The 24,451-nt window shown below is 53.7% G+C and overlaps 12 protein-coding genes and 1 non-coding gene across 13 annotated transcripts; 7 read left to right on the top strand and 6 right to left on the bottom strand.

Moving 5' to 3' along the window:
• Positions 1-95: 95 nt before the first annotated feature.
• On the top strand, positions 96-1,709 carry J4E79_003758 (uncharacterized protein; the record flags this gene model as incomplete). Its single annotated transcript, XM_049352650.1, has 1 exon — positions 96-1,709. The coding sequence occupies one exon, from the start codon at positions 96-98 to the stop codon at positions 1,707-1,709; it is 1,614 nt and encodes a 537-aa protein (XP_049213029.1).
• Positions 1,710-2,149: 440 nt separating this feature from the next.
• On the bottom strand, positions 2,150-3,244 carry J4E79_003759 (uncharacterized protein; the record flags this gene model as incomplete). Its single annotated transcript, XM_049352651.1, has 4 exons — positions 2,150-2,574; positions 2,644-2,984; positions 3,042-3,096; positions 3,178-3,244. The coding sequence occupies 4 exons, from the start codon at positions 3,242-3,244 to the stop codon at positions 2,150-2,152; spliced, it is 888 nt and encodes a 295-aa protein (XP_049213030.1).
• A 431-nt stretch (positions 3,245-3,675) lies between these two features.
• On the top strand, positions 3,676-4,048 carry J4E79_003760 (uncharacterized protein; the record flags this gene model as incomplete). The annotated part of the gene is made up of 2 exons (XM_049352652.1): positions 3,676-3,763; positions 3,840-4,048. 2 exons carry the CDS (start codon positions 3,676-3,678, stop codon positions 4,046-4,048), a joined length of 297 nt encoding a protein of 98 aa, XP_049213031.1.
• Positions 4,049-4,211: 163 nt separating this feature from the next.
• Positions 4,212-5,145, top strand: J4E79_003761 (uncharacterized protein; the record flags this gene model as incomplete). The annotated part of the gene is made up of 2 exons (XM_049352653.1): positions 4,212-4,248; positions 4,370-5,145. The coding sequence occupies 2 exons, from the start codon at positions 4,212-4,214 to the stop codon at positions 5,143-5,145; spliced, it is 813 nt and encodes a 270-aa protein (XP_049213032.1).
• Positions 5,146-5,810: 665 nt separating this feature from the next.
• Positions 5,811-6,795, bottom strand: J4E79_003762 (uncharacterized protein; the record flags this gene model as incomplete). The annotated part of the gene is made up of 2 exons (XM_049352654.1): positions 5,811-6,590; positions 6,769-6,795. 2 exons carry the CDS (start codon positions 6,793-6,795, stop codon positions 5,811-5,813), a joined length of 807 nt encoding a protein of 268 aa, XP_049213033.1.
• Positions 6,796-7,168: 373 nt separating this feature from the next.
• J4E79_003763 (uncharacterized protein) lies at positions 7,169-8,645 on the top strand (the record flags this gene model as incomplete). Its single annotated transcript, XM_049352655.1, has 3 exons — positions 7,169-7,218; positions 7,510-8,137; positions 8,187-8,645. 3 exons carry the CDS (start codon positions 7,169-7,171, stop codon positions 8,643-8,645), a joined length of 1,137 nt encoding a protein of 378 aa, XP_049213034.1.
• A 945-nt stretch (positions 8,646-9,590) lies between these two features.
• On the bottom strand, positions 9,591-11,381 carry J4E79_003764 (uncharacterized protein; the record flags this gene model as incomplete). Its single annotated transcript, XM_049352656.1, has 1 exon — positions 9,591-11,381. One exon carries the CDS (start codon positions 11,379-11,381, stop codon positions 9,591-9,593), a length of 1,791 nt encoding a protein of 596 aa, XP_049213035.1.
• Positions 11,382-12,637: 1,256 nt separating this feature from the next.
• On the bottom strand, positions 12,638-14,589 carry J4E79_003765 (uncharacterized protein; the record flags this gene model as incomplete). The annotated part of the gene is made up of 3 exons (XM_049352657.1): positions 12,638-13,129; positions 13,175-14,517; positions 14,553-14,589. The coding sequence occupies 3 exons, from the start codon at positions 14,587-14,589 to the stop codon at positions 12,638-12,640; spliced, it is 1,872 nt and encodes a 623-aa protein (XP_049213036.1).
• An 884-nt stretch (positions 14,590-15,473) lies between these two features.
• On the bottom strand, positions 15,474-15,559 carry J4E79_003766. Its single transcript has one exon. It is a non-coding gene; the product is annotated as a tRNA-Tyr (tRNA).
• Positions 15,560-15,770: 211 nt separating this feature from the next.
• On the top strand, positions 15,771-16,559 carry J4E79_003767 (uncharacterized protein; the record flags this gene model as incomplete). Its single annotated transcript, XM_049352658.1, has 1 exon — positions 15,771-16,559. One exon carries the CDS (start codon positions 15,771-15,773, stop codon positions 16,557-16,559), a length of 789 nt encoding a protein of 262 aa, XP_049213037.1.
• Positions 16,560-18,743: 2,184 nt separating this feature from the next.
• On the bottom strand, positions 18,744-19,467 carry J4E79_003768 (uncharacterized protein; the record flags this gene model as incomplete). Its single annotated transcript, XM_049352659.1, has 2 exons — positions 18,744-19,241; positions 19,294-19,467. 2 exons carry the CDS (start codon positions 19,465-19,467, stop codon positions 18,744-18,746), a joined length of 672 nt encoding a protein of 223 aa, XP_049213038.1.
• Positions 19,468-19,774: 307 nt separating this feature from the next.
• On the top strand, positions 19,775-21,409 carry J4E79_003769 (uncharacterized protein; the record flags this gene model as incomplete). The annotated part of the gene is made up of 1 exon (XM_049352660.1): positions 19,775-21,409. One exon carries the CDS (start codon positions 19,775-19,777, stop codon positions 21,407-21,409), a length of 1,635 nt encoding a protein of 544 aa, XP_049213039.1.
• A 797-nt stretch (positions 21,410-22,206) lies between these two features.
• On the top strand, positions 22,207-23,892 carry J4E79_003770 (uncharacterized protein; the record flags this gene model as incomplete). The annotated part of the gene is made up of 1 exon (XM_049352661.1): positions 22,207-23,892. The coding sequence occupies one exon, from the start codon at positions 22,207-22,209 to the stop codon at positions 23,890-23,892; it is 1,686 nt and encodes a 561-aa protein (XP_049213040.1).
• Positions 23,893-24,451: the final 559 nt, after the last annotated feature.

Genomic DNA, 24,451 nt, shown 5'->3' on the forward strand with positions numbered 1-24,451 from the left:
CTCGGTGGCAGAATTATTCGAATTTCACGTGTGACGAAATATACATGCCCATGCCGATCCTTCAGATCCTGTAAACATTCCACACACAACCAACTATGGCCACCACCGACGGAGGAGTAGCGCTGCCACAGCAACAACATGAAGAAGTTGACCAAGTTGAAAAGCCAGTCACAAACGAAACGCCCACCAACGATGACGATAACGAAATTGACGACCTTTTCGAAGACGAAGACGAAATAGTGCCAGAACTAATATCGGGCGACCACCATGACTTCACCAAAGCCTACAACCGCCAGCGAAAGCTGAACGACACGAACATCCCAGACGATCACAAGCCCAAGTCGAATCCACAGAAGCCGTCCGCGAACACAAACGCCTCCATCGACGACCAAGTCGCCTCCCTCGCGAAGCATGCGGGCAAGATTCGCCTCACCGGGCGCATGATGGGTGCGTCCGGGGGTAACGCAAGGGACAAGGACAAGGCAGACCGCGCGACAACCGAACAAGTTTTGGATCGGAGGACGCAGATGATCCTGCTGCAACTCATCAACCGCGGCGTAATCTCAGAGATTCACGGTGTCATCTCCACGGGCAAAGAAGCCAACGTATACCATGCGATGACCGAAGCCGCGGAAGAGGACGCCGACCCCATCCACCGTGCCGTCAAGGTGTACAAGACGTCCATCCTTGTCTTCAAGGACCGCGCGAAGTACGTCGAGGGCGAGTTCCGCTTCAGGCAGGGATACAACAAGAGCAACAACCGCGCCATGGTACGGATGTGGGCAGACAAGGAACGCAGGAACCTCGCAAGGATACACGATGCAGGCATTCCATCACCGATGGCGCATGCGCTGCGGAATCACGTCCTTGTCATGGGCTTCGTCGGTGACCGCAAAGGCAAGGCAGCGCCCCGTCTGAAGGATGTGCGCTTTGAGGGTCTCACGGCAGAGGAGGAAGACGCGAAGTGGACAAGTCTATATCTCGAGATGCTGGCGTACATGCGCATCATGTACCAGACATGCCGTCTTGTCCACGCAGATTTGAGCGAGTACAACGTCCTGTACCACGAGGGCAAGCAGTGGATCATCGATGTCTCACAAGCTGTCGAACACGACCATCCTCGCTCTCTCGAGTTCCTGCGCATGGATGTCAAGAACGTGTCCGACTTCTTCCGCTCCCGCAACGTCGAGACGCTGAGTGAGCGCAAGGCTTACGCCTACATCACCAGCGCGGCAGGCGCGAAGACTGTCAAAGAGCAGACGCAGATGGAAGAGAGCATCCGCACCCTCCTAAACAAAGAGCCATTAACCGAAGAGGAGCGGAAAAAGGAGGAAGAAGACGACGACGTCTTCCGCAACCAATACATCCCCCAAACCCTCGAACAAGTCTACGATATCGAGCGCGACGCCGAGCTCGTCAACGCCGGTGGTGCTTCCGACCTACCATACCAAGCCCTCCTTGCTGATAACGTCGTTAACAACGGCTCCGATGCCTCTGATGCTGAGTCAGATGATGGGAGCTCAGGATCTGAGGTTGATCAGAGTATCTTCGACAAGGGCCCTAGCCGTGGAAAGAAGCATGTCGATCATGACGAGAAGGTAGCGCATAAGAAGGCTATCAAGGAAGAGAAGCGTGAGAAAAGGAAGGAGAAGATGCCGAAGCATATGAAGAAGAAGTTGGTGAATGGGGGTGGGCATAAGAAGAAGTGAGCGTGGATGTCATCTGGACTTGCAGTCTTCTCGCGAGCGAGGGGAGTATCTGAGCCTTTGCAAGTGCGACCACTATATGGGTACATGCCGCGGTTTTCACGTGGCATATAGAAGAACAGAGAAGGAGCCTACCAGGCCACCGCAGTAGGGTCATCAAAGTGCGTGACCAACTGGCTCATGGCGCTACCATCGGCTCCCCTACACAGGAGCTTGGTCTTCCTGAGTCGTACCTGATTCAGAAGCCACCCCAGGGGTACATGCTATCACATGCTCTCCGGGTCCTTGGTACAAGTCAAGAAAAGGAAGCTTCTTCGTAGCAGGCCTTTGTCTGCCATGGATATTCAGGTTTTGTGTGGTACGCTAGAGAGATGCGATCGAAGTTGTTGAAGTAGCATGAATAGAATATTACTCAATCATGTAGTCAAATGTTCCGTCTTCTTTTATAGCATATTCTTCCTCCACGCTCTCGTCCCCAGCTTCTCGATCTCCGGTACTTCAACCGGGCCCCTAACATCCTCATCTTCCAATGCCTCTACAACCGCCTCACCCACCAGATCCGCTTTCAGAGGCTTAATGCCACCTGCGCCCATGAGCCATGTCAGCCTTCCTCCAACCGCGCTGTTTATCATGGCAGCCACACCGCCCGCTGCCGCGATAGGCAGTGTGAATGTACGACTGCTATCGTACATGAAAGGCGCTCGAATGAAGATCGATCGCATAGTAGGGAAGGTAGATGCGATGAGTGACTCGGCTTCGCGTTTCGTTGTGATGTAGCGTGCGGGTAGGATGGGTGTACCGGCTGCGGCGGAGATGTAGAGGTAGGTTGGGACTTTGCGGGTTGAGGCTTCTTGGGCTAGGGACACGGCTGTTCACACACAATAGTTAGTCGTTTGCGCCAATTGAGAGAACAACAGCAATGCCTTTGCCAACATACCAGTATCCCGGTTCATAATCTCATACGTAAGCTGCCCATCGCTCTCCTGCGGCCTCAACTTCTCCCCCTCCTTCCGTGTGAGCGGATTCTGTGTTCCGGCCTTGGTGCTGCTGAAGGCGCGTTGTAGTCCTTTGATTGGGCTCTCTCGTCCGCTAATTACGCCTTTGTAGTCGGCTTCTAGCAATATGCCCATGCTGTGTATTACGGCATCTGCGCCTTCGAGGTGCTTTGTGTAGGATTCTGGGTCGAGAATGTCGCCTTTTTGCCATGAGACCTTTTCGGACCAGTCGGGTGGTGTTTGCGACGAGGAGACGGAGGACCAGTGGGGTGTGCCGGAGCGTCTGGGAGGGTGTTAATGGAGGAGAGGGATTGTTTGGGGAGGAACAGGGTGTGAGTACGAGATTGAGGTCACGCTCCAGCCTCTGTGTGCTGCTGCTCTACATATCCGGCTACCTGTTTGCTACATTAGCTAGCTGTGGTGATGGTGCAGAGCTATTGCTCAAGCTAGCTTGGGGGAATTCCTCAATTGCATACCCAAGAAGCCATTGCCGCCGCATACCACGAGTTTCTTCTTTGCAGCTTGTGCTGTTGTTGAGGCCATTGTTGTGTTGTGTGGTGGTTGATCAGACAAACGGTCAAAATGTTGTCTGCTAGAGCAATGGCTGATGGAAAGGGACGAGTGCTGATGTCACTCCACTTCGCGTCTGTCGCGTAAGATCGAACAGGGATATGCGGAGATGCTGTTCACCTCCGCGTCTTGCATACAGGTCGCGTCGTTGCTCCATGTCAAGACGTATTTCAACGAGACATACATATGGACTAGACAGGATGAACCTGTTATTAGCACTATGGCGTTGTAAGGCACGTCGCACTCGCAGTTCTGACCAGTAGAAAGAAAGTCCATGTCGTCATGACGCTTCATATTAGCGTACGGGAGCCCTCTGCCAGAGCCAAATGCAATATGCTATTGTGACTACTGGCTTGTACTTCGCACCTTTCCAGACGGAACCAACATCCATATACTAAGCTATCATGCAAGCCTTCAGAAACCTCTTCAAGAACGACCTCGTTCTCGTAGGCACAAACCTCACCGTTGTAGCCGGTTTCGCGACATATCTTGGTACTGCACACTCCCTTCAATCCTACTCCCAGTATAAAGCGCGTAATGTTGTTCTTCTAACCGTTGTATTCTACAGGATCTCGGGTGACGAAGAAGCTGGACCACATGGAGGAGGAGCAGGAGGCGCGCTTGGACGAGATAGAAGGAACGCTACGCGGTCATATTGGGCTGATCGAGGACTCGTTAGACAGGATCGAAGGAAAGCCGAACGCTGGAAAGCAAGAGAAATTGTACAACCAGAGGACGAGGGACGAGAAGGGAGGTGGAAAGGGCCAGGACAAGTAGGCGGGGCGGGCTTACAAGGATTAGCTGTTAGCCTGCGTGCCTGCATATCGGTGCCAGTCGTAGCTCGACCTTTGACAGAATACACGACTTTATCATTTGCGCAAACCACTTCACACAGCATACAAGACCGCGCCTGTTAATCTCGCACCGTGCGACTCACAAGATGCCTGCGCCCGCCTCAAATAAGCGCGTCAAGGCAAGTCGGCCGCTCCGATACAGCTGTAGGCGCATACTGATGATGGGCAGAACAAGCGCATCAGTCGCAACCTCAGTAAGACGCAGCACAACCAGCATATCCAGTCATTTACTCATCCCGTGCAGTTATCGGCTCCGAAGCCTGGCAGCTGCCCCCAGTAGGCCACCCCGACCGCCCCAAGGGCGTGCCCGACGACCATACGAAGCGCTGGACCGTATACGTGCGCGTACCCGATGGCGACCCCGACATCCGAGCCTGGCTGAACAAAGTATCGTTCAAAATATTCAACACGTACGAGAACCCTCTGCGCATGGTAGAGAAGCCGCCATTCGAGGTGACCGAGACAGGATGGGGAGGTTTCAACATCGACATACGACTGCACTTCCAGCCCATCTCAGGCGAGAAGGCGCAATACCGGCAACACTTCCTGCAACTGGAAAAGTACGGCGACGAGAAGATGCAAGCAGAGCAGGAGCGAACAGGCTGCGTGCGCTCCGAGTTCCTCGAAGTGGTGCAGTTCAACGAACCCACCGAAGCCCTCTTCGACGCCCTCACATCGGAAGACCAGTGGAACTACCTCATACCTGCCGGCAAGGGCGGCTCTAAGAAAGCCTCGCTCGGTGCAAACGGCAGGCTCAGGCGCGGTCTGCCCAACGGCGAGCGCAGCGCTCAACTGCCGGAGAAGGGTGCCGACGAGGTTCCTTTCAGCCAGGAACAAGAGCAGGCGCTACAGGACTTCTTCAAGCAGAAGATGGAGGATGTGGAGAGGCAGTTGGATAAGGAGGCTAAGAAGAAGGAGGAGGTAGAGGCTAAGCTCAAGGCATTGCGTGGTGAACTGGGGCATGAGGCCGCTCAGCAGGCTGCGCAGCAGGCCAGTGGTGATAGGAGCCGGCGCAGGTGAGATTGCGTGATGCAAGCTCACTGCACCGATGCCTTGAGTCGCGGATACCACGGATCCTACACATGATGAGTTGGCATAAAGCATGCTAACAACATGCGAGAAGGGACCGGAAACGTCGGCGCTAATGCATAACGATATATCTTCGTGAAGCGCTGGTTAGGAACACGGGTGCCGTCTTCTCGTCGCTCAAGTCGAGCACCGCGCGGCTCCGAACGTATTCCGAGCCGCCGGACGACGACAGGAATCTTTTGAGAGTCGTTCGTTAGATTGGGCCAGTTCATGATCCGGACATACACGTATACAGGAGGCAGATACCGAGGCCTTGTGCTGGCTTACTACCTGCACCGTACTGTACGTCGATGAGGGGTACATAATGCGCCGTGTTTCGGGTAATACTATACAAATAAGCCGTTTCCCCCGAACACACGTACTTCCGTACACGCAATGGTGTATCTCGTATAATTCTGAACAATGTAGTGCACTAGGTGAATACTCGTGATTGTTCCTTGTATTGGGTATCGTATCTCTGCTCGTGTTGTCCGTCACCCCCACCGCCCATGTATGCTCCAACCATCGTAATTCGTAAACGCCCGCAAATGCCAGACATGCCTACCGTAGCCAAAACACCTTGAATGCTTGAATGCAAACACTTCCGGATGTGAAATTCACTCGACTTCCATATCCTTCGGTTCCTTGGGCTCTTGCGACTCGTGGAACTGAATGGCGTCGTCAATGTAACTCAACACCGCCCCCAGACTATCCTCGTCCTGCACATCCAGTTTGAGAAACGAGACCATGCTGAAGCCATCAATCAGCTCTGCTACAGCCTTGTTGAGCTTGTGGAACGACGATCCGCTCATCAGACTCTCAGTCGACGCCGGGTCTTTGTATTTCCTCTCCTCCTCCGGCGTATGCTTCTTGCGCGCAGGATCGTCCTCGATGAGATCCGCATCGACATCAACGAAGCGCTTAAGATCGCGCTTCGCAATCTGCCCTTTGACCAGATCCATCTTGCTCAGTATATTGATATGTGGCATCTCTAGCATCATCATAGCGCTCATCGCCGACAGCGTCCCGGAGAAGAATTTCGGCCGATCGATAACAAACGTCGCTTCGAGGAGGTATGCGGCGCACATGCGGATGTTGAGGGAGCCCGTCATGAGGTGCTTGACCAAGCCCGGTAGTATGGGTACGTGTGTGTAGAGTTCGATTTGCCCTGGCATGTCGAAGACGATGAGGTAGTCTTCGGTGACTTCTTCGAGGGGGTCCGTCAGCCAGTCGAGGTTCTCCATGAGGAACTCGAAGCAGTAGATTAGCCCGCCGTTGGGGCCGAGGCTCATTTCTTCCATTACATCTTCGAGGCTGATGAGGTCTTTGATGTCGAGGTCGGGCTCGAAGGCGAATTCTTCGGCGGCGGGGTCGAGGTTTACGTAGAAGCAGGGGCGCTTGCTGTTTTGAAGGTGTTGTATTAGAGCGGTGCAAAAGGTGCTCTTCCCGGCGCCTTTGATATGGGTGAACCAAGTCAGCAAATGTCTCGTGTGCAGTTTATACAGAGATGCATCTCACCCGCAGGGCCCTTATGTTGTTAGTTTAGGATATTCCTCCAAAGAGCGATCGACATACCATAACCAGGGTGCCGTATTTGCTCATCGTCGCGGTTGAGCTCTCAGTTGTTATGGCGCGTCACTTCGGCTTAACAGAATCAAGGCGGGACACTTTTCTGCGGGCGGGCGGTGAGGGACATGAGGGGAGCGCGTGTGGTTGGGCCTAGCACGCCGAATGGCGACATAGCGTCCCCACGCTGCCCAGCTGCGGTTCGGCCGCCCTGCCTCCCCCATCCACTTTTTTTCACTTTGTCGGCAGTTAGGTCGCCCAACGTCAAAGCTCGCTGCATCCTTATATTCCCACTCTTCTAGCCCCTCATTTCCCTCTCCTCACCATCCGAGTCTTCCTGTTATAAGAGCGTGGTCGGTCGAAAGCCCTAACTAGCATACCATCCACCTCCTCCCAAATCACCGCCAAAATGACTGTTATCAACGGAAAGGGAAACTCCACCTTCCTCTTTACGAGTTCGTAACCCATGTGCACTACATCGAGACAACACTGACAAACTTCAAAGGCGAGAGGCAAGCCTCATGACTCTAGTTGCAAATGAGATAGACTGACTTCGTACCTCTAGTGTCGGAGAAGGACATCCTGATAAGATCTGGTATGTACGCTTCTTTCAGTCCTTCAATTGCTTTCAGGGCCGTTGTTCGGTGCGCGACAAGACACGTAACGCTCGGCGCGATAGACGGCATACCCCACCCTGCTGAAACCGGGACTTTCTACAACCTCTTCGGGACATAGCTGACTGTGTGCCAGCGACCAAGTCTCGGACGCCATCCTCGATGCCTGCCTCAAGGAGGACCCCCTCTCCAAGGTCGCTTGCGAGACCGCCGCTAAGACCGGTATGATCATGGTCTTCGGTGAAATCACCACCAAGGCCCACCTCGACTACCAGAAGATCATTCGCGGTGCCATCAAGGACATTGGCTACGACAGCTCCGACAAGGGCTTCGACTACAAGACATGCAACGTCCTCGTTGCCATTGAGCAGCAGTCGCCCGACATTGCTCAGGGTCTCCACTACGAGGAGGCTCTCGAGAAGCTCGGTGCTGGAGACCAGGGTATCATGTTCGGATATGCCACCGACGAGACCCCGGAGCTCCTCCCTCTTACCGTCCTCCTGTCCCACAAGCTGAACTCGGCTATGACTGCTGCCCGCAAGGACGGTTCTCTGCCATGGCTCCGACCCGACACCAAGACTCAGGTCACCGTTGAGTACGCCCACGATGGCGGTGCCGTCGTTCCTCTCCGCGTTGACACTGTCGTCGTGTCTGCTCAGCACAGCGAGGACATTACCACCGAGAAGCTCCGTGAGGAGATCAAGGAGAAGATCATCAAGAAGGTCATCCCCGAGAAGATGCTTGACGACAAGACCGTCTACCACGTATGTCCACAAACCTCCTTACGTCCGTCCAGCATGTTAACATGGCCAGATCCAACCCTCTGGTCTCTTCATCATCGGTGGTCCCCAGGGTGACGCCGGTCTCACCGGACGTAAGATCATTGTCGACACCTACGGTGGCTGGGGTGCCCACGGAGGTGGTGCTTTCTCCGGAAAGGACTACTCCAAGGTCGACCGTTCCGCCGCGTACCTTGCGCGCTGGATCGCCAAGTCCCTCGTCCAGGCCAAGCTCGCTCGCCGCGCACTCGTGCAGCTGTCCTATGCCATCGGTGTAGCCGAGCCCCTCTCCCTCTTCGTCGAGACATACGGCACCTCGGAGCGCTCCTCCGACGAGCTCGTCGAGATTGTCAAGAACAACTTTGACCTCCGCCCCGGTGTCATCGTCAAGGAGCTCAACCTCATCAACCCCATCTACTTCCAGACCGCCAAGAACGGTCACTTCACCAACCAGGACTTCACATGGGAGAAGCCCAAGGAGCTCAAGTTCTAATTCTAACGCCTTGATTAAGACATAAAGGTGGGCTTGAATCAACTTCAGCCCAACCGTTTTCAAAGTTAATAAACGCGACGACAAATGCGTCCGTCGCGCAGTCAGTGAGTGAGAAAGATTTGCATATCTTTGGGAGGCGGGTAAATGAGCCTTTTCAACAAGTGTTTCAACGGCGTCCACGGGGCATTACAACTATACCCACATGATACCAGCCCGTTTGTACTTTCCAAAAGTTTCCTATGCGGATTTCCTTTTCATTTAGATCGGCCTAGGGCAGGCTGTAGATATACAGAGCTTCAACAATTGTTGGACCGCAGTACGTTGTCAACACGTACGTGAGGTCGTTTCGCGCGCTAGTTCGCGAAGTTGGTAGTGGTTGGGGAGGATGGGATATAGGGAGAATCAATCAAGTGCCAGCGTGTCTGCGCCGGGGTCTTTGACTTTGGCGCGGCTAGCATGGCGCTATACCGACATATTCATGTGTTTGCGTTGCTATGATGTGAGGTTGTGCGCTACATCATGACTTGTCCACCTCGATCAAGGAATCAGTAAACGCGTTGCCTGCTACAATAGATTTCAACAATCACATCGTCTGTGGTAGTATAGGTCCTTGAAGCATACATCAACATGAGGCTTTCGATGACTACTTGCTTACAACTGCTCTCAGGGGCAATGATGATGGGTAAGAATGTATTTATACACGTGAGTTGAAAAAGATCTAATAGTAGTATTCTGATTTATAGCCAAGGTGAGAGAGTAGAAACCGTTCCTTGCCGCTCTGTCCAGCAGCGACACTAGCCATATAAAAAGGGCCATCCAAACCGACTCCAATATTCTATGCTCTTGCGACTGCCATGCTCATAAAGGTATTCTAATGCCAAAAGGGTAATAATCGTAATCATCCATCCATGTCTAGTCTCATCTCATCTCATCTTCCATCTCACCTCAGCCACCAACAACACTCCCGCTACCCACACTACCACCAAGATCCCAGTAATTTCTCGATGACCCACCGCTTCTCTTACTCTTCTTGGTGCTTTGACTGGCGCAACTAGAGCTACTCCTGAGTTTAGTCTTGCTGCCACCGGTCGGGGGCGCGTAGTATGTAGCGAAGCGCCGTGACTCCCTCGAGTGAGGCGCGGACGACGTGGGGAGTCTGCTATCGGTCGTCGTCCGGTTTACCAAAGGGTGGTGTTGGCGGATGATGGCTGCTCGGCGGGCGGAGCTCAGGTTGTCGTTTGTGGTTGTGGAAGGAGCGCTGGCGGTGCGGAGGGGTTGTGGTGGGGAAATGGTTTGCGAAGACGAGGGAATGCTGGGGCGTCGTGAGGAGAAGCGTTTCATGAGGAAGTTGAAGATCATTTTGACGTCGATATCGCGTTCCCAGTACTCGCGCTCTCGCGCTAACTCGTCGGCGATGTTTGTGGTGGAGGCAGGAGGGATGTGGGATGAGGTTGCGGCTTCGGTCTCGGTAGGTTCTTCTTCGATACCCCATAATGATGCTTCGCTGTAGGTGTGTGAGGTTTGCGCGGGAAAGGTGGGTGCGAATTGAGCTGAGGCGGGAGAAGTGGTCGGTTGTGAGCTGGCGGTTTTCGAAGATAGGGGTTCGGATGCGACTGTCGTGTTTGATAATACTGGTGTAAGACCCGCGTAGTCTGGTACTAATTGTGTCCGCTGGTACGTGGAGAAGGCTCCTGGGTGCTCAGAAAGCTGATTTACCAACGTTCCCAACTCCTGAGCTACCCTCTCAAGCAGCTTCGTCTGCCAGGTATCATCTGAATACCTGGACGCGTCGATACCTGCGTCTTGCAGAGCTTTGTCTGCTGAGAACTCGGCAGGCGTTCCGGGCGTAGGTGTGGCAGCCTCATCAGGTAAAGACTCTCCAAAAATGACTGAGAGTGTGTCTTCGTCCAGACCGATCAGATCCCTGATCACCCGCCTCGTTATCCGTTGCCATAATGATAGATTCTCCGTGCCTTCCTCGGAAGATTCACTCTGCACATCCGACACAGACTGTGCAGTAGGCGGTTTTGTGCCCGTTGCCTCCTTTTGCGCATCAACCCGACTCGCTCCCGTGCTGACCATGCTCATTCGCCGCCTCCGCCTTGTCTCTTTTTCAATCTCTTCCAGTAATGCTTTACTTTGCTCAAGCCTCCACCTCTCAATGCGCTGTCGCTTCTCGTGTTCCGTGTTCGTATCCTCATGGTCGTCGAGGACCGAAAGGTGCCGCTGCACACTGGATCGCCGTCTGGGTGCTCGTCGCTTTTGTCGCTCGAACTGCCACATGTGTTCCTGCATAGTCGCATTCGGCTTGAACTCGCCCAGTCCGTCATGGGTTGGTAGTACAGTATCACCGCTCTCTTGCAGCCTGCCTACTGGCGCACCGTATTCCGATGGCTCATGGAACGCGTGTAGGCCATCATCTAGGCTATCCAGCTCCTCTTCCGTCCCAAGAAATGAGCCAGCACCATCATCTTGTTCTGACCGCGCAGCAGTCTCGAGCGAGCCAAACTCGCTGAAGCGTGACAGACCAGCTGTCCGTGGAGTTCGGTCGGTCGAGGTGGTGTGTGTGCGGGTGGTAGCAGAAGGCGCGGTTGGCGAGAACAGGACCCATTCCTCTGATTGATCAAGAGGTCTGTTGGCTTGTAATGAGGTAGTTGCGGGTTCGGTCGCGGGTTCTGGTGCTTGGTAGGATAGCTGCCTTCCGGGCTGCGGTCTGTGCTGCTGTATGAAAGCCATGGTGTAGTAGTCTGAAGTGTGCCGCGACGTATACGGTAGTGGCGATGGAGGAGTCAAGTGCTCGGGCAAGGCACGTGGACGTCGGGCAGATAGGATAAATTGTGAGGTTATGGAATAGTATCAACGCGTCGCGTTGGGGGCGGTGTGTTCCTTATCGTCGTGTTGGCCTCATGCCTCGTTGCGACGTTTACCACTACTTCTAGCGGTGGGAGGGGACGAGTGTATGATGCCCAGTATGTCGTGCGCTAGGGACACGCTACTACTGCAGGCGGCGGGTGATCAGGCGCAAGTGCGGTAAAACAAGATGTGACGAGTCTACCAGAGATAAATGAAACACGCGGGAGACAGGCGATATAGGGGAGGCAGCGTCCTTGCAAGGCGACAGCGATGTGGAAGGGAGGCTGACCTGCGTCAAGCATGCGGCGAGGGTTACAAGAATAGAGATGCGTGTTCAGCGACCCTGAGGTGAACTTCCCTGATAAGAGATAACCAGCGAGGCCCGCTTTAGCAGCTAGAGCACCCCCGCGGCGTCCCACAAATGCCAACTACACACGCCGCACCCTCTGATGATGATGTGATGAGCCAACGATTACTGATTCGCGCCATGTTTCCTGCCCTCTGACTCTGCGAAACCGAAGAAGGGCCAGCGACGTTTTCTAGCCGTCGCTCAGTCACGCAATCGTGCATGCGATATTCGCTCATGGATTCGCAACCTCCACCCCTTACGCTAGAAGACTGTCAGATCTGCGTGCGGCACCGGGCAAGGTGCAGTCGCAAGCTATTCTCATCACGAACATGACATGATCCCGAAAAACCTTCGTCAAGGCCCGAGCCAGACTTCCTCTATTATGAAGCACCGCATACATTCTATCCCCCGAAAATGCTGCGAACATGTTGCGTCAAGTCAGTCGTGCCCCGAATGTTGTCCTCTCCGATCATCGCCCCGATTCGGCGATTGTCGCCCGCTTTCGCCCGCTAGACTTACCCAACGCAGCAGTACAAGTGAATGTACTCCAAGCATGACAAGGAACACGTCTCTGCAGATTCTGTCGCGAGACGACTTGCCTATTGAGTCACTCAGTTCCACCGCCAACAGGGGAGAAAAATTCTGTAAAATGAACAAGCACGTATGTGTTACGTAGGTATCGAACGACGCTATTCAAGTATAGTACAGATGCCACAAACGCCGTGCAGCTATACAATGAGTGTCAACAAAAGGTCGCTATCAATAATGTCATATCCTCGTCATCGCATCTTCAAGACGCCGAATCATACTCTGTGCCGAAGACGCGTTTTGCATCTTCCTCATTCATCTCTTCGCCCTCGCCAATGCTCACCCACCTCTTTGTGATCCTAGATTTCTCCCCGGGACGTCCCTTAAGCACACACTCGCCGTTGCCTTGGCAAATTTCCTGCCGCCCTAGATTCTTGAAGCGGGGACCAAGTGGTCCATTGACGTAATGGTACTGGCCCAAGAAGCGATATTGTCGGGGGTCGCTGAGTGGGTAGAACTTATCGCCCCAGTGACCTCCAAAGTAGAACCACGAGGTAGGTGCGCGCGGGTTGAGGTTCGATGCGACAAGGCGGTCGGATCGGTAGTCGTACTTGTATGAATACATGTTCATGACAGGGTCCCAGAGAGGGCCCCGATCTGTGACGTCGTGGAGAATGCCACCAGGCAAGACGTACGGATGTACACCTTCCGTAGCGTACATGGCGTGGGTACCGGTAGCAGAGAAGCCGATGGGCTAGATATGTTAGTGTCGCTTACGGTGTTGAGACATTGAACTTACCCTCTGTCCACTCTTCTCTACAGCGTCCCAGGTGTACGCTTCTCCAAAGCTGTGTTCACTAAAGAACACGGCTTTGGGCTCGCCATGCTGGAACCTGACCACAGTATGTTCCCAGTCGCCAACGTGATTGCCGAAACGAATGTTGAAGACAGCGTTACCAAGGTTGTAACTATAAAAGAAGAACCAGAAAGCGTCCACCACACCATCACCCTTGTCTACAACAACCAGCGGTACGGGCGCATCACTTCGACCACCGACGACTTTCTTGCCAGTGAAGCTGCGTCGAGCATAACGCAGCTCTGATCGCCAGTGTTTATCATCGTCATCAACAAGCTCTTCGCCTTCGGGCAATTCCGAAGGGACTGGTAGACCGGGAGCTGTGGGATCTGGCCGGATGCCACCTCGATCCCTAGTATCGCCAGCACCGACATGCCACCAGCTTGACTTTTCGCCATTCTTGTCCTCCGTGAGATGTCCAGGCACTTTGTGATACTCTTTGTCGTCATCGTCGTCATTTCCATCATTCGGCGCGTTGGGTATGTTGTAATCCGCACCCAGCCAGGACGGGCGGTCCTCGACGTTGTCATCGCTCTGGAGGTACACAAACCGTCCCCACTTGTTAAGGTCACCAAGATCACTAATGTTCGGGTGGTCGCTAGATGCTTGCAGAGGCGTATAGTTCAGATGTGGTGTTGTGTGAATCAAGTGTTCTGCCATGTCGCCTGGCCAGTACTCTTCTCCTGAGAAGAGGTGGATGAGCGGCGCGTGGTCTATCACGTATTGCGGTATCTCGAGTTGCTCCAACGGTTTGTAATCACCTGGAATGTTTCGCGCATCATTCCAGAAGTCGGTCAAGTTGACCTTGGCCTCCTTTCCATCTTCCGTTGTCCTCTGGCTCTGCGATTTCACAGTCTGTGTGGTCCATTGCGCCTTGTTCAGATGCGCCAGGCCACACATGCCGAACCAACTGCAGGCCTTCCGGTCTACCCATGACTGAGACGACGCGACCCAGGCCGCTTCGTCTGCGCGTTCGCTCGAGGGGGTCAGGCTTTCGAAAAGAACGTTTTGGTATAGTTGCGAGAACGAGAACAAGCCAAAGAAGGTACCCGCAGCAGCGATGGCGGGTTTCCTGCCCTTCATCTGAACGTCGTCCTCGGTCAACGAGTCGTCGGTACCAGCGAAAGATGTAGTAGCCTCTTCAGATGGTTTCGTTTGGGAAGAATGCTGCGTAGGAATATCGATGGTAGGTAGGAAGTGGGAGTGAGCAGCGTCCTGCGCAGCGTCTGGGACTTCGGTCGGAGAATCGGGAGAGTATGTTACTATCGGAGTGTACTCAGGTACGTCTATTGAAGGTATGGATGAAGACGGAAGCGATGACGGAAGGACCGCCTGCAGTGGGACCTGCCCTCCGCCATGCTGGAGGTATGGAACGATGGGCACTGACTGGTTAGCTTCTGTTCACAGGCTCGAACAGGCAAAGTAGGAGACATTTGGCTCGAGGTAGGAAAGATCTGAAGCCGATACTGCCGGATGGCTGACAAAACGGCAGGCGTGGCCCAAGATCCGATAGTCGACAGAGCTATGTGATGCCGGACACGGCAAGTGCAGGGCGCGACTGGCCTGATCGACAGTAGAGCGGCCATCGCACAGTCCAAAGAGGCTTGAAATGGGCTAATGGTGTAGGGAAAAGCGGGGAGGGCGCGGAGGTAGCGGAAAGGTCATGATGACTTGGAATGCTCTAATCTGGCCGGACATGGGCGGAAGCACACTTACTGATGAGAGTAGACGGCCGTGGCCAGTCGATTGCGTGCAAGAACCCGGCTTGAGAGGATGTCGGATTGCCAACGTGGGCAAACACTCAGTGCGACAATGGAACAGGCAGCGCGACAGTAGTTGGCATTGGGGTGGCGCGTACGTTTGGTGTTTGATGCATGTAGCACAGCTGCCGGCTGGGCACACGTCGTCATCCCTGGTTCCAGACGCCGCGGGGACCTCGGCAGCCATGCGGCTCGCAACTTGGCTCCCAGGCACGGCCTGCAGCAATCGCACACCCACACCATGGGGAAGTTAGTCTTAGCTGTGGCTTGTTGCATGTCCCTGCCACTTCGTAGTGAATGCAAGGTTCAGTCATCTGGCGAAGGGTGGCGTAGAGGACTGTGTCTGTTGTTTTCTGAGCCTGCCACAACGCGCAAAAACACGACTCCCGAACATAGCAGAATCACCTATCTGCTCATGATCATCACACAGGCAAAAGAAGTGGTCTCCGCCAACCTCGCGACGGAACGCCAAAAAAGAACGATCTCCCCACCATGAGTCGAACAAGGGACCTTCTGATAACAGCAGATATTACAGTCAGACGCTCTAAACCAACTGAGCTACGGGGAGAATACTTCAAACGAAGTCGTGCTTGGTTTTTCGATGGAGAAACGGGCAGCATATGCATATATATTTCACCCACATCTGCCAGCTCTGATGCTTCCGTGCAAGTCGAACCCCTCTAGTTGACGACCAATTTGCACCCTTCTCTCACCCGGCCCCACCACTGCTAGCTTTGCGATCCTTCAACCCGCGCCAACGCACAACAACGCCGCTAATCATGGCCGCGCCTGAGGGGGATGAGTGGGAGTACGAATACGACGATAATGAGACAGAAGATTTCTACATTCCGCTCGACTTGTCCAATGTGCCTGCAGCGCAAATTCCCATGGTCTCGCAGGGTAGACCAGGCCATCCGACTCTGCTTAAGAGCCGATTGCGCGCACTGAATGCCGCTCGAGCTCAACCAGCCGAGTTCGCCGCCGACAGCAACGATGGACAAGAGACGGCAACCATGGGCGAAGTCCAAATCGTTGGCCTCCACACGCCAAATCCACTGGTCATGTACAACGGCCAGTTGCTGAGTTGCCATTGGACCTCGACCGTCGGAACCGACATGTTCTTCGTGAAGCCGAATGCAAACTCTGCCACTCAGTCAGAAACGCTGCGATCCCTACCGTCGGTTGACTTATTGGCTCTGGGGTCCGCAAAGCTGGTAGCCAAAGTTGGACGTCTGCGACCGCGTGAGGATCTCTTCGATGACGCTAGTAATACGCAACAGGCAGCAGAGGTCGCGCCTGCTCCAGACGGCAACCAGGGCGCTACAACGAGCGTAAACAACATGTCAGACGCTCAGCATTCCAGCAACGAAAAGGCCTCGTCCGCTTCGTCGAGCTTCCTTGCCAGGCTGAATGAGGCCAAAGCCAAGAGAGGAGAGAAGTCGCGCTTGGCAATCTCGAAGTCTTCAGAGGGCTCGCGTCTAGTGGCAGAAAAGGCGACAACTGGGATCGCCAATGCAGGAATCGGTACCTCGCAAGCACATGGCGACTTGGTCATGGGCGGCACGTAAGATGTATGCGAAAGCGATGGATGGCCGAAGGAGGTAGGACCACCACGTGCTACATCATTCAAGCAAGTAGCGAAACACCCTTGCGAGTGAGGAGGGCTATCTCAAAGCGTATGCCGACCAAAGAAGATGGCTCGATGAATTCTAAGCGTAGTAGGATAAAGCGGTATGCTGCAGTATCCGCAAGAGTGAGGTCCTGTCACCGCGTAAGATCTACTTAGGTGCACTTGCCACGCCGCCCATCAGCGTACCTGCCACCAAAAAGGAAGCTCGAGGCACCTTTGTTCTAGACCGCACATGGCTACCTCTTCAGACGTGCTTTCAATGGACTAGCTCTACGGTCACGTCTCCTCCACATTCTATTATCTCATACCTGATCTATCATCCTGCTCCCTACGCATACTCTACCTTTACCCATCCCGATGCAGCGAGAGCTAGACAGACTGAGTGTCGGCATCATTCCAGAACAGTCTCTAGACATCACAGACACGTCCCTACACTGGCTGTTTGGTAAAGATGGTGGATACGTCACCCGGCTCAATGACGACTACGCTCAAGACACACCGAACGACAGCATCCCATCTGCGAAATCAGAAGCAAGAATCACGAGAGAGATCGGAGACTGGATGCAGTCACAAGAATGTGATGAGTTCTGGGCGCCTCGGGCGCGGCAGCCTCGTCGCGTTAGCAGCTCTCAGCCAAGCGGGCTGCTCTTCAAACTGACAGATACAGACACTTCCAACTGCACACCAACTACTCGAACAACTTCATGACGACAAAATGATGACAGATGTCTCTCAGAGTAACATCGTCGCCTGCGAGACGATTCTCCAACTCATCGCTTTGCAGTTGCTAGCAGCGTGCTATACCCTCTCACCCCCTTCGAGCGCAAATCATATTCCACTGTTTCAGCAGCGCAAAGAGAGAAGATTCGTAACAGCCCTGCGGTCACATTCTCATCACCGGTATTCTCCAGCCGCCGGTCACCAAGCCCGCCCACCTTCCGAGACGGAATCTTGGCCTGGGCTTTATACGGGACCTTCTACCGAAGAGAAGCTGGCGCAATACGTCAGTCAGAGGCGTAAGATACGCAAGCAAAGCAGCGATTATATACCACACTTCACTGCGAGCGGATGGACAGATGGGCCGCCAGCGATAACCACACGTGAAGACTCACGGAGCCCCTTATCACGAGAAAGCTCCAGCTCCTCATCTGAACCCGGGTTCTTCTCCAAACTGATATGTCAGGCAGCAGTACCGAAGAACTATCGGCGAAGACATGACACCATATTTTTTAGTCGCACGACTTCGAAACAAAGGAAGCAAGAACGAACACAATTTGAGGACAAGTCGGACAATCGCGCGGAACGCCAAAAGATTAGTTCCCAGCCCGTTCAACGTATACCCTCGTTACATCGTCTCAGGCATACCCAGTCTGCTCTGTGCATTGAAGTAGAAGCAGACATAGAAGAAGAAATACCTGTCGAAAGCCCACATGACGGGAAACGTCACCCCTCGGACCCGTCGATTGGCAGTATTCTTACCTACACCTTCCAAATCCCTGAGGTACGACGCACCTCTGTTACACCAAATTCCAACTGGGGCCCCGCTTCCTCGGAAGAGGGCATGATGCGTGCCTGCGGACGAGGAGATCTCATCGTCACACGGGACTATTTCGACGATGTGCCCGAGACCCCAGACAATGCACGTCACCAGCAGTCGAGGTGGAAGATACCTCATTGGCGCCACAAGCTTGGTGACTCTCCACCACTACCCGCCACTATGTCATCTACACAGCCCATAATTACCACACCAGCGGTAGATTACTTCACCCAAGTCTATACCGAGAAGCACGTTACCCATCAAACTGACGATTCCGAGATCGCAGCAGAAGAACATAGTGATGCTGGTCCCGAGATCGAAGATGACCCAAGGCTACGGAAGATGTTAGGAAACATCATGACTCCGTCCAGCGACGACGAATCCAGTGACAGTGATATGGAACGGACCAAGAAAAGAAAGGGGATCAAAGCATCAGATACTACAGCTTTTGAAGTTGCAGAACGGTTTCGAGACAAGACGGGAGATGGGTGGGAGCACACAAGAGTCAAGGCGCTTTGGTGATGCCACAGACGAACACATGGTATAAGCGTAGGTAGCTTGTCTAGACATTCGGCCCTTCCGGGTCTACCTAGGAGGCTTTGCTTCAGCGGCAGCTCTATACATCCTGTAGATATAAGTCGACCTCATGCCCAGAACAGGATTGTCAAAGTCGTTCTCCCTCTTCTCATGTAGCTTGAAGCCAACCTTTGTCAAGACATTCTGACTAGCTGCCAGCTCGGTATCTGTATGTGCCTCCGCGAAGTCGTACCTTGGTGCCAGCCTGCTCCTGTTGTTCCTCCAATCTCCCTCTATCAGTCCGTTGTTCGCCTTGCCATTGTATGTGCCTTGTCTGTAGTCTTCCGACACATAGTCCGCGATATCACGGCCCGAGTAATGCTCGAAGAACAAGGGCATGAACGCCTCCAATGCTTCTGTAGCGTACCCTCGTCCCCAGTATTCGGCATTGAACATGTAACCAATCTCTGGGGCGCGGACTGCTCCTATCAAGCCGATGACGTGCGGGCCTTCGTGTGGCGCTAGGAGGACGATTGCAAAGTTCCAGTTGCATTCAACCTGGTGACACTGTAGACGGTTAGCATACGTCCGGATGCATTATGTAGGGTAGTAGGCTTACACCTTGAATCCATGCTTTCGTGCCCTCGAGATCATCTGAAGGTAGAAGAGAGGTATGTTTCATAACTTCCGGATGCTTCCGCATCAACAACACGTCCTCTGCATCTTCGAGGCGCAACGGCCGCAGCAGCAGGCGTTGGGTCCTCGCGAATATCTGCGGGTCAACCACCACCATCGTCGCAAGCGTGCGGAACGAGAAAGTAATATCGAGCCATTGCCGGCTGTACTGTGCGCTGATTAAGACTCACATTGTGTCGTGTGTCATGTCATCAAGCTGTCGCTGTCGCTGTGGCCTGCGCTTGTGCCTTGCAGCACGCGTCAAGAGCTATTCCCTTTACAGACATGTAACGCCCATCTCCAAAACTCCAGCTGTTCAAACACACCGCATACAACCACACAACCAATCAAGATGGCGTCCTGAAGAGCGCTTTACATCATTTCCAAAGCTTCTTCGTCGTTTCCGGTCAGATCCAGCCTTTACCATGTCGAATTCAATACTTTCCGCTTCCGCGAAGGGAGCCACCTTTCTCATCCTCCTGCAGGTGGCTTCGCGGGCGCTGACGTTTGCTGTCAATCAGGTTCTGTTGAGGTTCCTATCACCAGAGCTATTGGGCGTGTCGGCGCAGCTGGAGCTGTTTTCCATCTCTGTGTTGTATTTTGCCCGCGAAAGTCTGCGTGTGGCGCTGCAGCGTCAGGCTCATGGGACGCAGGCTGTCGTCAACCTTTCGTATCTCGCTGTCTTTTTCGGCACGCCTCTGGCCTATCTTCTCGCGCTACTATGGATGCGTTCCGATACGCCAAACGTCCCGTACTTCATGGAGGCCCTGGTTGTGTATTGCCTAGCTACCTTCTTGGAACTGCTGAGCGAGCCGGCGTTTTCTGCTGTGCAGCAGAAGCTACTTTACAAGGTTCGAGCGTCGGCTGAGAGTTCAGCTACTTTGCTGCGCTGCGTTGGTACATGTGGCTCAGCTATCTTGGCTAGTCGAGCTGGCCTGGACATTGGGGTCTTGCCATTCGCTATCGGGCAGCTGGCGTATGCATTGGCTTTGCTTGTTGTGTACTCATACAAAACGTGGCCTGTTGCGAAGACTGATGGCTTCTCGCTCTTCCCGGAAAGAGTACCATCCACTCAGGAAAACCCGACATTGATGAATTACTTCTCAGCTCCTCTGCTGCGACTGACTGCATCTCTTAGTCTGCAGTCGGCGTTGAAGTATGTCCTCACCCAGGGAGACTCTCTTCTCATTACAACACTGGCATCTCTCGCGGATCAAGGCGCCTATGCGCTTGCTTCAAACTATGGAGGCCTCATTGCACGCATGCTTTTCCAACCCATTGAAGAGAGTAGTCGCAACATGTTCGCCAAGCTATGCGCCAATGTAGAAACATCGTCGTCAACGGAAAAGAAGGGTCTAAAGAAGTCGGACGAACAAAAGCAAAACCTTGCTCGAGCTTCTAGGGTATTGAGTACCATACTTCGACTCTACGGAATCATCTCATTGTTCGCGGTTACACTAGGACCTGTACTAGCCCCAGTACTTCTCTCTATCGTTGCCGGGCAAAAGTGGTCCGCAACCTCTGCTTCGCAGGTACTCTCCACGTACTGCTACTACATACCCTTTCTCGCTATCAACGGAGTCACGGAGGCTTTCGTAGCCGCAGTGGCAACCAACAAAGAGCTGTACGCACAGTCCATTTCCATGGGCATCTTCTTTGCGCTCTTCGCGGGTAGTGCGTGGTTCTTCATCGGGCAGCTCGAAATGGGAGGCAATGGCGTGGTTCTTGCAAACACGGTCAACATGGGCTTGCGCATCGTCTGGAATACCTGGTTCATTGGCAGGTTCTTCGCAAGGAACGGCTCCGAGTTCAATGTACTCGAGACGTTGCCCTCACTTGCTGCCGTGGCACCCGCAGCTGTTATACCTACCCTGATGCGAATGAAGCCTGCAATCAGCTTTCTCGGACGGCTTGGAGTGCTTGGAGAGCTGATCAGTATGGGTGCAGTGGGTGGTGTTTACGTCTTGCACGTTCTTTTCTTCGAACGGCAGTTTCTCGTCGACTGCTATCGGATGCTCCGGCCGTCGCGGTCTGCTCAGCCACCCACGAAGTTGACTTGATCGAAGACTGGATGCGGAAGAGTTGGCCATACAAAGCATGATTCGCTTCCGACTTTGGAGATGCCGATTGCCGTCTTTCAGCCCTCAGAGCGCCCTTTGATATCTCACGCCCTTCTGCAGTGCGCAACAGGCAGTCAATTCTACCTCTTCCATGATACATCTGGGTTTTCCATTACTACTTAGTCGACTGAGTCTATGGCTAACCAGATTGTTGTTGATTTTGGTTCGGCCTCGATTGACGTTTCCTTCCCAGAATTGACGGACTCTAACTAACAGCAGAAGCGATACCTTCAACCACTGCTCGGCGCTTAGGTGACAAGACCGATACCGCCACCTGGATCTCCACAGCGCCTTCTACCGTCGTCGCGGCCGCGGTCATCGAACGTTCCTGCCAAAGTCTCTGTCCTACCTACCCCTCGCATGATTGGTCGCGATTGCTAGCGCCATATTCTTCCTCCATGCAGGTAGTGGGGACCCCCGCAACGTCATCGCGAACACAGAAAGTCAGCCCAGAAAATACTTCACATCACAAGACACTGCTGTGACAACCTCTCAAGTAATCTGGGGGTAATAGAAACCACCATCAGAAAGCTGGGGGTAATCAATATCACTCTTGCATAAGGCGGGACACAACAGCGCCGCTGAGGAGTTTCCTGGGGGTAAGAGAAACTAAGTCTCGAACTGGGACCGCGTTAATCACGCCATCAAAATTCTACGGTTCGCACCGTTTCTTCCGCTTACCTCTTGGCTGACATCTGGGGCACCAATCGCAAATCCGGGGAACCTGCACTACCAAAATGGTCACGACAGACGAGTCAAGACACCTCCATGGGTTGGTTGACATGGGGAGCAACGGGATCCGCTTTTCGATTACCGACCTGGCGCCCGCGACGAGTAGGCTGTTGCCGACTGTGTATCTGGATCGGGCAGCAATCTCGCTCTACGATGCGCAGTACGAAAATGGCCAGGTGGTGCCGATACCAGAACCGACTATCAAACAAGTGATCAAGTCACTATTGCGGTTCAAGGATACATGTGAAGATTTTGGAGTACCCGAGAAGCAGATTCAGATTGTAGCTACTGAAGCTACTCGGAAAGCCAGCAACTCTGAAGACTTCCAAAGCAAGATCAAGGATGCTACTGGCTGGGCTGTACAACTCTTGTCGAAGGAAATGGAAGGCCGGATTGGAGCATTCGGTGTAGCGAGCTCCTATCATAACCCGATTGGACTCATGATGGACCTTGGTGGAGGCTCCACACAGATCAATTGGATGATTCCGTCACAGCGCGGCCAAATTGACACATGCGAGAAAGGAAGTGCAAGCCTACCATACGGCGCTGCTGCCCTCGCGAAGAGGCTCGAAGAAGCAGGCTCTCCTGATAGCGATACATTCCGGACATTCGAAAGCCAAGTCATTGCGGACCTTAAAGCTGCGGTACAATACATAGAGGTACCACAGCAGTTGCTTGACCGCTCACAGTCACCCGAGGGTCTCTCGCTTTACCTGTCTGGAGGCGGCTTCCGAGGCTGGGGTTTTGTACTCATGTCGGAGCATGCCATTCAGCCATATCCCATACCCATCATCAATGGGTTCCGAACGACCAAGGACGCGTTTCACGACACCCAGGCTGTACAAGCAGCGGTGCAAAGAGAGGATACACCCGACATCTTTCGGGTCTCGGCCCGCAGAGCAAGTCAGGTTCCAGCAGTTGCTTTCCTGGTAAACTGCTTGTCCAAAGCACTGCCGAGCATCAAAGATGTGTATTTCTGCCAAGGCGGTGTGAGGGAAGGCATGTACTTCTCAGAGATGTGGCTCACGCCCAGTCCGTTGTTCGAAACTACGATGAGATACGCTAAGCCATCGAGCGGGGAGTTTATGGCAATATTGCAGGAAGTCAGTAACCCTCCGCCAACAGCATCTCGTACAGAGCTGTTCAACTACGAGATGCAGAGAGCCTTTGGGCGAGCTATGTTTGCACATATGGGGCAAGTCAAGGATCTCCAAGCTGGAGCAGCGCTCCGAAGTACTACAACTGGTCTGTTCTCGTCGGCGCATGGTTTGACACACGAAGACCGCGCGATACTTGCTATCTTCCTTTGCGAGCGCTACGGTGGCTACGGATCTATCAGTCCAACAGAGCAGGACTTCTACCGCCGAATGCTGCAGCTCGTGCCAGAAGACTTGCGATGGTGGTGTATGTTACTTGGCCGCGTTGCTGCGGTCCTGGCCAGCGTTTATCCTGCGGGCCTGATCCGAGAGAAGAGGGTGAAGATTACTTCCCAGTGGACAACGACGAAGAAAGAGAACGAGAAACTGTGTATCGATTTCAAGTTTACCAAGGAGCCGGACGAACTCGATGAAGGGCTTCATGCAGCGCTCAAAAAGGTGGAAAAGGCAGGGAAGAAGAAGAACTGGATAGGAGGACATGGCTACAAAGTGCTTCTGACGATCAACGGCAAGGAGTTTGGTGAGGAGGATTGAGAATACCCAACGTTCTGAACCCTATTATGTGATTAGATAGTCTAGATGCCAGCTCGCACGAAAATAGCACTGTGGCGAGGATCGTGAAATCCAGACTTTGTAATCGCCATGGCACTGCAGCTGACACGAAGCATCGTGACATGGAGAGCGGTGTATTACGACGGCTTCACTGGTCGTGCAATGGCCATGGCTCGGAAGCGACGGGCATCGTGACCTGCTGTCCGCGGGCTGGATGACCCTTCGCCTCATGACCGACCACCGGAACTCCTGGAAGACGTGGCCTGTAACGCCCGGACTGGCAGCACGTGCAGCAGACAAGCCAGTCCCAGGAGGCCCCATCAGTCATGGAAACCGTTTGGAGACGGCGCCAAGGATCGTGAGTTCAATTCTGCAGGACGCGTAGGTGGGGATGCGAGGTGAGGAGGCACTAATGCGGCGGCCTTGACGGCGCTCCTCATTGCGCGCGCATATGGTGCAATAGCTCATGCAGTCAAGGCCAGGTTTCATTCGGCGGGATTGAGGAAAACTCTGATGCGGCTTTTTTGCAGGTCATGTTCTT

This window comes from Alternaria viburni (genome assembly GCF_023758015.1).
Source record: "Alternaria viburni strain BMP 2772 chromosome Unknown scaffold_6, whole genome shotgun sequence".
Classification (NCBI taxonomy): domain Eukaryota; kingdom Fungi; phylum Ascomycota; class Dothideomycetes; order Pleosporales; family Pleosporaceae; genus Alternaria; species Alternaria viburni.